At 60.1% G+C, this 9,912-nt stretch overlaps 2 protein-coding genes across 2 annotated transcripts; both read right to left on the bottom strand.

Annotated features, from left to right (window-relative positions):
• Window positions 1–1,036: 1,036 nt before the first annotated feature.
• Window positions 1,037–3,508, bottom strand: LOC309604035 (protocadherin beta-15-like). The gene has a single exon (XM_082338962.1). It carries the CDS (start codon window positions 3,491–3,493, stop codon window positions 1,052–1,054), a length of 2,442 nt encoding a protein of 813 aa, XP_082195088.1. The 5' UTR covers window positions 3,494–3,508; the 3' UTR covers window positions 1,037–1,051.
• A 3,680-nt stretch (window positions 3,509–7,188) lies between these two features.
• Window positions 7,189–9,693, bottom strand: LOC309604036 (protocadherin beta-15-like). Its single transcript, XM_082338963.1, has one exon. The coding sequence runs from the start codon at window positions 9,676–9,678 to the stop codon at window positions 7,237–7,239; it is 2,442 nt and encodes an 813-aa protein (XP_082195089.1). The 5' UTR covers window positions 9,679–9,693; the 3' UTR covers window positions 7,189–7,236.
• Between the last annotated feature and the right edge of the window lie 219 nt (window positions 9,694–9,912).

Here is a 9,912-nt window from a genome sequence, read left to right as displayed (position 1 = left end):
GATGCAAATGCTCTAACACAAACCCAGAAAATCATATCGGGACACCTTTCCACTCCCATCAAGAAGCCTCTGAATTCCGGAACAACAAGCATGAGACCAAAGTCAAGGGCCCTTTTCCAAGTTCATCTCGATTCGACCTTCAGACACAGTCCTTTGAAGCACCTCGTGGCGTTTTCATACAGTGCACCCAACGACAATGAACATGTTCTCACAGCTCTGCACGGTTACAGCCTATCCCAACACCGTTAGTGCTGCCATATTTCCAAGGCAATCCCAAGGAGACAGCCCACGCAACCCTCCCCTTATGGGCCAAAGGAAGATCTTGTTGTGCGTTTTGCTGCTCTCCCTCAGAGAACATGAGACTTCTGTATTCAAAGGGTCAACACAGCCTTCTTGCCTGCTGAGCTGCAATTGCGTGCATCGCAACGGCTGGATGTGAGCTACTCCCTGCTTCAGCGGGCAGCCTTTGTGCAGCATAGGCAGACACACAACGGCTGTCCGGACAGACATAATGACCAGGGGGCAAAACACACAGAGCCCACACAGCTCAGACAGACGCATCCCAAACCCACAGAAGAAAGAGCCCCACGCTTGCAACACATTGTAACACGGTACTCACAACTTCCTTGCTTTTCTGACAAGGAACAAGAGCTACGTGCATTTCACTGAGCATGTGATTTGTCTGCCTGACCTTGCCATCGCAACACAGCACAGAATAAAAAAAAAAAAAAAGTGAGGCAAGAACTTAGCCGGGGGCTCCTGGGACTAACCCCACTCTCAAAGCATTTCAGAAATGGCTGCAGCAGAGCTGAAAGATATTATTGCCTGAGAGAGGGAGCCTTTAGGTTTTTTCTTTGTTTGTTTGGTTGGTTGGTTGGTTGGTTGGTTGGTTTGGAGGGGGAGACAACCTTTCTTCTGACTTAGAATTGGAGGGAAATCAGTGACACCAATTGCAAATGCAGATTTAGTCTGGAGGAACCATTGCCCCGTGTTGTAGCCCAGCTCCCTTCCGATCAGGAGGCATGAAGCCTCTGGCTGGGCTGACTCCATGCTAGTTAAAGGAAAGACTATTGAACTCTTCTGCAGAGAGCATGCCGGCGTTGTCTGGTGCCATGTCCTCCGTGGTGATAGGGCCACGGGGGAAATCTCGTTCGCCGTCAGTGCCCCCGCTCGTGCCACAGTGCTGTGGTGGCAGGCTGGGGAGGATGGGCTTCAGGAACTTGAACTCGCTGTTGCCCGAGCCTGTCGTGAGGTTGATCTCGTAGCAATAGGCGTGGGACAGGGTCCCCGCAGCAGCTGAATCAGCCAGGCCGCTCTGCAAGTTGCCAGCGCCGTAAACCACATGCCCACCCTTCAGCTCCTTTCTCTTGCACATCTTGCGAGCGACGAAGGCTGCCGTGGACGTGAGGAAGAGGAGCGAGACACAGACCAATGAAATGATTAAATAGGTTGTCAGGGAGCCGCTGTCATCCTCCGTGGCCAGGCTGCTGTGCGGTAGGCGCATGTCTGAGAAGTCACTGAGCAGCAGTGCGCTCAGCGCCACGGTGGCCGACAGCGGTGGCTGCCCGTTGTCTCGCACCAGGACAACGAGCTTCTGCTTCACGGTGTCTCTCTCTGTCACGGGCCTCCTCAGCCGCACCTCCCCACTCTGCGCACCCACCACAAACAGCCCGGGGTCGGTGGCCCTCAGCAGGTGGTACGAGAGCCACGAGTTCTGCCCCGAGTCGGCATCCACGGCCACCACTTTGGTGATGAGGTACCCTGCCTCAGCCGACATGGGCACCAGCTCGCTGGATGGTGGGCTGCTGTCGTGCGACGGGTACAGCACCAGCGGCGCATTGTCATTCTCATCCACCACGACAAGGCGGACGGTGACGTTGGCACTAAGGCGAGGAGAGCCCGCATCGGAGGCGCTCACCAAGACTTCCATCTGCCTCACCTGCTCATAGTCCAGAGGCCGCAGCACAAACACCTGCCCGTTCTCAGAGTTCACAGAGATGCAGGAGCAGGGAGGCTGCTCTGCGGGGTGGGCTGGTGCCAGGGAATAGGTCACCTTGGCATTGGGCCCCACGTCGGCATCCGCGGCACTGACGGCTCCGACGAGCACCGTGGGGGCATTGTTCTCACGCACATGCATGGTGTACGACGTCTGGTTGAAGACAGGTGCATTGTCGTTGACATCGGAGATGTCCACCGTGAAGGTCTGGGTGGTCGTGAGAGGAGGTGACCCCGCGTCTGCTGCTGTGACAGTGAGGATGTACCGTGCCGTCTCCTCCCTGTCCAGAGTGCTCACGGTCACCAGCTCGTAGTAATTCTTATAGGCCGGCCGCAGGGAGAACGACAGCTGGTCTTCAAGGGCACAGGTGATCTTCCCGTTGGCACCGGCATCTCGGTCCCTGACAGTAAAGAGGGCGACCACCGTCCCGGGTAACGCGTTCTCGGGGAGGGGGCTGCTGAAGGAATTGACCACCAGCTCTGGTGCATTGTCATTCACATCCACCACCTCCACCAACACCTTGCAGATTGACGAGAGGCCCCCGCCATCTGTGGCCCGCACGCTGAGCTCGTGATTCTGTGCTGCCTCAAAGTCCAGAGGCTTTGTGACTTTAATTTCACCGCTGGTGGGGTCAAGTGCGAATGCCGAGTGGCTCTGGCCCACTGCTTGGCTGAACTGATAGGTGATGTCCCCGTTGATTCCCACGTCCCGATCGGTTGCCACCACGCTGAGGACCACAGAGCCCTCCGGTGCATTTTCCAAGACCTGACCAACGTACAGCTCCTCTGTGAAGACAGGAGCATTGTCATTTACATCTAGAATGACAATGTGGATTTGGGTGGTCCCACTCCTCGGCGGAGAGTCTCCATCCACAGCGATGAGACTGAAACCCACCTCCGCCTGCTCCTCTCTGTCTAGCGGCTTTTCCAAGACCAGTTCCACATACTTCTTCCCCTTACTCCGACTGCCAAAGGAGACACTAAAGTACTCGTTGTCGGGAGAGATGCTGTAAGCCTGGATGCTGTTGCTGCCAACATCCAGGTCCCGAGCCCCCTCCAGCGGGAAACGCGAGCCCGGGTCGCTCGTTTCCGGGATCTTAAAAGTGACTCGTTCCTCCGGGAAAACGGGCGAATGGTCGTTGACGTCCTGCACCGCCACCTCGACCCGAAAGAACTGCAGGGGGTTCGCCAGCAGGAGCTCGAAGGGGAGCGTGCAGGTAGCGGACTGCCCGCACAGCTCCTCCCGGTCCAGCCTGTCCGCCACTACGAGGCGGCCGGTGCCGCGGTCTAAGCGAAAGTGCTGCCGGCCGTCGTCCGAGGCCAGGCGGGCGCGGCGAGCCGCGAGCTGCGCCGGGGCCAGCCCCGCGTCCTCCGCCACGTTGGCTACCACGGAGCCGCTCTCCGCCTCCTCGGCTACGGAGTAGCGGAGGGGCTCGGAGCGAGCGTGCGGCAGGGAGAGGAAAGCAGAGAGACAGAGCACTTGCCTTGCGATCGCCATGTCGCGGCGGCGGACAGCCTCCGCCTCGCCGATCGCCCGCGCGGTCCTCCGCCGAAAGCGGCGCCCGGCGGCGGCGCGGCGGCGCGGCGGGGCGGCGGGCGGGCGCCCTCCCTCTCGCCGAGTGCGGCCGGCGGCCCGGAGCGCGGCCGCCGTGGCCCGGCAGCGGATTGCACGGGGCACCGCTCGCCGCCGCTCGCCGCCGCTCGCCGCCGCTGCCCGGCTCGTCTGGGCCGGGCTGCGCTCGGCCGGGCTGGGCTCGGCCGCCTCCCCGCCCGCAGCCGCTCGGCGCCGCCTTGGCCGGGAGCACCACCCTGCGGCCCGCGGCGGCACTGCGCCCGCCGCCGCCCGCTGCCCGCGCTGCCGGCTCGCCCCGGCGCACGGACCCGCGCGCACACCGCGCCGGGGCGGGAAGCGCCGGGAAGGAGCGCCGAGAGCCCTGCGGGGCCGCCGCTCGAGTCCGAGCGCACGGGCGGCGCCGGCAGCTGCCCCGCGTCCTGCCCCGCTCCCCGCTGCCCGGAGCCCGCGGGCAGGCGGGCGCGCTTGGCTGCCGGGACGCCAGTCCGCGCCCTTGGAGAAACACGGCGGCGAGACGAGCACAACCCGTTTCCCACGGCGCCGTGGGGCGGAGGCTCAGCCCGGCGGCACCGAGCCGCGCTCCCCGGTCGAGCAGCCGGGCGAGAGCCTCCGCAGGTAGCAGCCCAGCACGGCACTACGGCTCCTCGGGAATCTCAGGCTGACGACGGGGAACGCAGGCGGCTCCCGGCGAGGCTCAGGCGTGGACGCGCCTGCCGGCCGGCCACTCCGCCGGCTCAACGGCGGGAGGGGCCGTGCGGCCCGCGTTGCCTTCCCTCTCGCCAGCGGGCTGCCAGCTGCACAGCGCTTCTTCGTCCTCGCCCGCCTCAGCGCAGCTGGAGCTCTTGGGTCAGTTGCAAAGGTCACTGCCCCCACCTCACGCCTTTGCAGAGGCCAACAGCGATACTCGCAGCCGCACACAGCACCTGCAGCGCTCCGGCGCCGGGAAGCGGCCCTCCGCCTTGCCGGCTTCCCACTCCTGCTCAGCCAACAGCGCCTGCTGCAGCCCCGCGCTTGCCAGCATCCCTCAGAACGGTGCTGACGGATTCGCGGGACATGCATGCGTTCAGGAGAGGCTCTCTGACAAGTCCTGCCCACCGCATTGCTTCCTAAACGGCACCTCCGACGAGCCCCTCGGGAAAGCTCCGCAGTGTGTTCCGGCCCTCTGATACGGGAAACAGCCTCCCCCTCTCACAGGGGAAAAACCACAATAAACCATCTAGTTATCACCCGCATCAGACACCCAGACCCTCGACTTGCAGCAACCTGAGAAGCAGCAGCTTTACACCCGGAGATGCTGGCTCCTTGAGATCTCAGTAAGAGAGACACGCCGACTCTCTAAGATGTCCTTCACAACTCCCTCTGTTACAGCTCACACTACAGGAAGAGGCTGGCATAGAGAATCCTTCGTCCCTTTAGATGCGGAGAACCCTGAGCAGAGTAGCTTCACACAGAACTCCAGCCACACACAGCGTGCCACGCAGACCCCCATCATAGAATTGAAAGAGTGTCCTCACCGTTTTAGGACTTCCCTGCAAGACAGCAATTCTATTCATCATTTCTACTGTCACAGTAAAAGACGTTCGCATGCGGACTTCTTGCTTGCAGGCAGCTGTCTCATCACCCCTGAGTGAGAGCTGAGTTTGTCCTGCTGACCAGGGATTTATGCAGCACAGCACAGCAGAGCACGGCACAGGCGCGTGCCTTCCCAGATTAACGGGACTGTGGATCACTCAGTCCTCGAGCTACAGCGGTCTTCCAGTCAGCATCACTATACCAGCTTGTCCTCTGGACTTACCTTTTTATCGGGGCCTTTGCGGAAGGGACAACTGTAGTCCTCTGCATTTCCCAAGAGCGAATCCTCTCCCTGGTAGTGGTTTTCACCCACCAATTGCCCACCTCCTGGGGCTCCCCCAAATACTTCCCCAAAGGAACGTGTATCCTGTCTTTGTGCCGTCCATCCCCCAAAGCCTTTAGAATCAAAACACTTTGTGCTTGAATGCCTTACAGTTGCCATCTGCAGCTGGAGCTCTTGGGAGAGTTGGACAGGTCACTGCCCCCACCTCACGCCTTTGCAGAGGCCTTTGCACACCCAGGGCCCCTGCTAGGGTAGCCGCCAGTTTCCCCTGACCTCGATCGAACCGGGCCCTGCTGCAGCCAGAAGATCAGGGCTCACAAGACCCATACAGGCCTGCCAGCAAATCCGTGATCCCCACAGTTTTACTGAATGCTCCGTCGGCTGCGTCTCCAAAGCGAGGAAATGGACCCCTTCAACTTCACCTCAGCCAAGGGACAAAATGAGAAAAAAAAGCCTCCCGGCCTTTTGAAAACTTGGACAGAGCTTCCCCAGAAAGAACATCTCCACAAAGACTCTCTCCACACAAGGCATTCAGCTGCTCTCTTTATTTCACTTTTACACACAAGGGTATCCCGGTTTACAACGGTACAGTTTCTAACTGCAGCACAACACAGCGTGAAGCTTTCCAGCTATTCCCTGCCACACTGCCTGCAGTCAAGCAATCCGTTATTACACATGGGGTGACAGTCCTTCTCAAGAGGAATGGGTAAGACAATGCTCAAAGGCAGTCTGCAGGGTAGAAGGAGAAAGGGCAAAAAGGAGGATGCAAATGCTCTAACACAAACCCAGAAAATCATATCGGGACACCTTTCCACTCCCATCAAGAAGCCTCTGAATTCCGGAACAACAAGCATGAGACCAAAGTCAAGGGCCCTTTTCCAAGTTCATCTCGATTCGACCTTCAGACACAGTCCTTTGAAGCACCTCGTGGCGTTTTCATACAGTGCACCCAACGACAATGAACATGTTCTCACAGCTCTGCACGGTTACAGCCTATCCCAACACCGTTAGTGCTGCCATATTTCCAAGGCAATCCCAAGGAGACAGCCCACGCAACCCTCCCCTTATGGGCCAAAGGAAGATCTTGTTGTGCGTTTTGCTGCTCTCCCTCAGAGAACATGAGACTTCTGTATTCAAAGGGTCAACACAGCCTTCTTGCCTGCTGAGCTGCAATTGCGTGCATCGCAACGGCTGGATGTGAGCTACTCCCTGCTTCAGCGGGCAGCCTTTGTGCAGCATAGGCAGACACACAACGGCTGTCCGGACAGACATAATGACCAGGGGGCAAAACACACAGAGCCCACACAGCTCAGACAGACGCATCCCAAACCCACAGAAGAAAGAGCCCCACGCTTGCAACACATTGTAACACGGTACTCACAACTTCCTTGCTTTTCTGACAAGGAACAAGAGCTACGTGCATTTCACTGAGCATGTGATTTGTCTGCCTGACCTTGCCATCGCAACACAGCACAGAATAAAAAAAAAAAAAAAGTGAGGCAAGAACTTAGCCGGGGGCTCCTGGGACTAACCCCACTCTCAAAGCATTTCAGAAATGGCTGCAGCAGAGCTGAAAGATATTATTGCCTGAGAGAGGGAGCCTTTAGGTTTTTTCTTTGTTTGTTTGTTTGTTTGTTTGGTTGGTTGGTTGGTTTGGAGGGGGAGACAACCTTTCTTCTGACTTAGAATTGGAGGGAAATCAGTGACACCAATTGCAAATGCAGATTTAGTCTGGAGGAACCATTGCCCCGTGTTGTAGCCCAGCTCCCTTCCGATCAGGAGGCATGAAGCCTCTGGCTGGGCTGACTCCATGCTAGTTAAAGGAAAGACTATTGAACTCTTCTGCAGAGAGCATGCCGGCGTTGTCTGGTGCCATGTCCTCCGTGGTGATAGGGCCACGGGGGAAATCTCGTTCGCCGTCAGTGCCCCCGCTCGTGCCACAGTGCTGTGGTGGCAGGCTGGGGAGGATGGGCTTCAGGAACTTGAACTCGCTGTTGCCCGAGCCTGTCGTGAGGTTGATCTCGTAGCAATAGGCGTGGGACAGGGTCCCCGCAGCAGCTGAATCAGCCAGGCCGCTCTGCAAGTTGCCAGCGCCGTAAACCACATGCCCACCCTTCAGCTCCTTTCTCTTGCACATCTTGCGAGCGACGAAGGCTGCCGTGGACGTGAGGAAGAGGAGCGAGACACAGACCAATGAAATGATTAAATAGGTTGTCAGGGAGCCGCTGTCATCCTCCGTGGCCAGGCTGCTGTGCGGTAGGCGCATGTCTGAGAAGTCACTGAGCAGCAGTGCGCTCAGCGCCACGGTGGCCGACAGCGGTGGCTGCCCGTTGTCTCGCACCAGGACAACGAGCTTCTGCTTCACGGTGTCTCTCTCTGTCACGGGCCTCCTCAGCCGCACCTCCCCACTCTGCGCACCCACCACAAACAGCCCGGGGTCGGTGGCCCTCAGCAGGTGGTACGAGAGCCACGAGTTCTGCCCCGAGTCGGCATCCACGGCCACCACTTTGGTGATGAGGTACCCTGCCTCAGCCGACATGGGCACCAGCTCGCTGGATGGTGGGCTGCTGTCGTGCGACGGGTACAGCACCAGTGGCGCATTGTCATTCTCATCCACCACGACAAGGCGGACGGTGACGTTGGCACTAAGGCGAGGAGAGCCCGCATCGGAGGCGCTCACCAAGACTTCCATCTGCCTCACCTGCTCATAGTCCAGAGGCCGCAGCACAAACACCTGCCCGTTCTCAGAGTTCACAGAGATGCAGGAGCAGGGAGGCTGCTCTGCGGGGTGGGCTGGTGCCAGGGAATAGGTCACCTTGGCATTGGGCCCCACGTCGGCATCCGCGGCACTGACGGCTCCGACGAGCACCGTGGGGGCATTGTTCTCACGCACATGCATGGTGTACGACGTCTGGTTGAAGACAGGTGCATTGTCGTTGACATCGGAGATGTCCACCGTGAAGGTCTGGGTGGTCGTGAGAGGAGGTGACCCCGCGTCTGCTGCTGTGACAGTGAGGATGTACCGTGCCGTCTCCTCCCTGTCCAGAGTGCTCACGGTCACCAGCTCGTAGTAATTCTTATAGGCCGGCCGCAGGGAGAACGACAGCTGGTCTTCAAGGGCACAGGTGATCTTCCCGTTGGCACCGGCATCTCGGTCCCTGACAGTAAAGAGGGCGACCACCGTCCCGGGTAACGCGTTCTCGGGGAGGGGGCTGCTGAAGGAATTGACCACCAGCTCTGGTGCATTGTCATTCACATCCACCACCTCCACCAACACCTTGCAGATTGACGAGAGGCCCCCGCCATCTGTGGCCCGCACGCTGAGCTCGTGATTCTGTGCTGCCTCAAAGTCCAGAGGCTTTGTGACTTTAATTTCACCGCTGGTGGGGTCAAGTGCGAATGCCGAGTGGCTCTGGCCCACTGCTTGGCTGAACTGATAGGTGATGTCCCCGTTGATTCCCATGTCCCGATCGGTTGCCACCACGCTGAGGACCACAGAGCCCTCCGGTGCATTTTCCAAAACCTGACCAAGGTACCGCTCCTCTGTGAAGACAGGAGCATTGTCATTTACATCTAGAACGACAATGTGGATTTGGGTGGTCCCACTCCTCGGCGGAGAGCCTCCGTCCATGGCGATGAGGCTGAAACCCACCTCCGCCTGCTCCTCTCTGTCTAGCGGCTTTTCCAAGACCAGTTCCACATATTTGTCTCCCTTACTCCGACTCCCAAAGGAGACACTAAAGTACTCGTTGTCGGGAGAGATGCTGTAAGCCTGGATGCTGTTGCTGCCAACATCCAGGTCCCGAGCCCCCTCCAGCGGGAAACGCGAGCCCGGGTCGCTCCTTTCCGGGATCTTAAAAGTGACTCGTTCCTCCGGGAAAACGGGCGAATGGTCGTTGACGTCCTGCACCGCCACCTCGACCCGAAAGAACTGCAGGGGGTTCGCCAGCAGGAGCTCGAAGGGGAGCGTGCAGGTAGCGGACTGCCCGCACAGCTCCTCCCGGTCCAGCCTGTCCGCCACTACGAGGCGGCCGGTGCCGCGGTCTAAGCGAAAGTGCTGCCGGCCGTCGTCCGAGGCCAGGCGGGCGCGGCGAGCCGCGAGCTGCGCCGGGGCCAGCCCCGCGTCCTCCGCCACGTTGGCTACCACGGAGCCGCTCTCCGCCTCCTCGGCTACGGAGTAGCGGAGGGGCTCGGAGCGAGCGTGCGGCAGGGAGAGGAAAGCAGAGAGACAGAGCACTTGCCTTGCGATCGCCATGTCGCGGCGGCGGACAGCCTCCGCCTCGCCGATCGCCCGCGCGGTCCTCCGCCGAAAGCGGCGCCCGGCGGCGGCGCGGCGGCGCGGCGGGGCGGCGGGCGGGCGCCCTCCCTCTCGCCGAGTGCGGCCGGCGGCCCGGAGCGCGGCCGCCGTGGCCCGGCAGCGGATTGCACGGGGCACCGCTCGCCGCCGCTCGCCGCCGCTCGCCGCCGCTGCCCGGCTCGTCTGGGCCGG

Source organism: Platalea leucorodia, assembly GCF_965183815.1.
Source record: "Platalea leucorodia genome assembly, contig: HAP1_HAP1_SCAFFOLD_314, whole genome shotgun sequence".
Classification (NCBI taxonomy): domain Eukaryota; kingdom Metazoa; phylum Chordata; class Aves; order Pelecaniformes; family Threskiornithidae; genus Platalea; species Platalea leucorodia.
The sequence above is the reverse complement of the archived record's forward strand: the minus strand, read 5'-3'. Positions and strand labels throughout refer to the sequence as shown.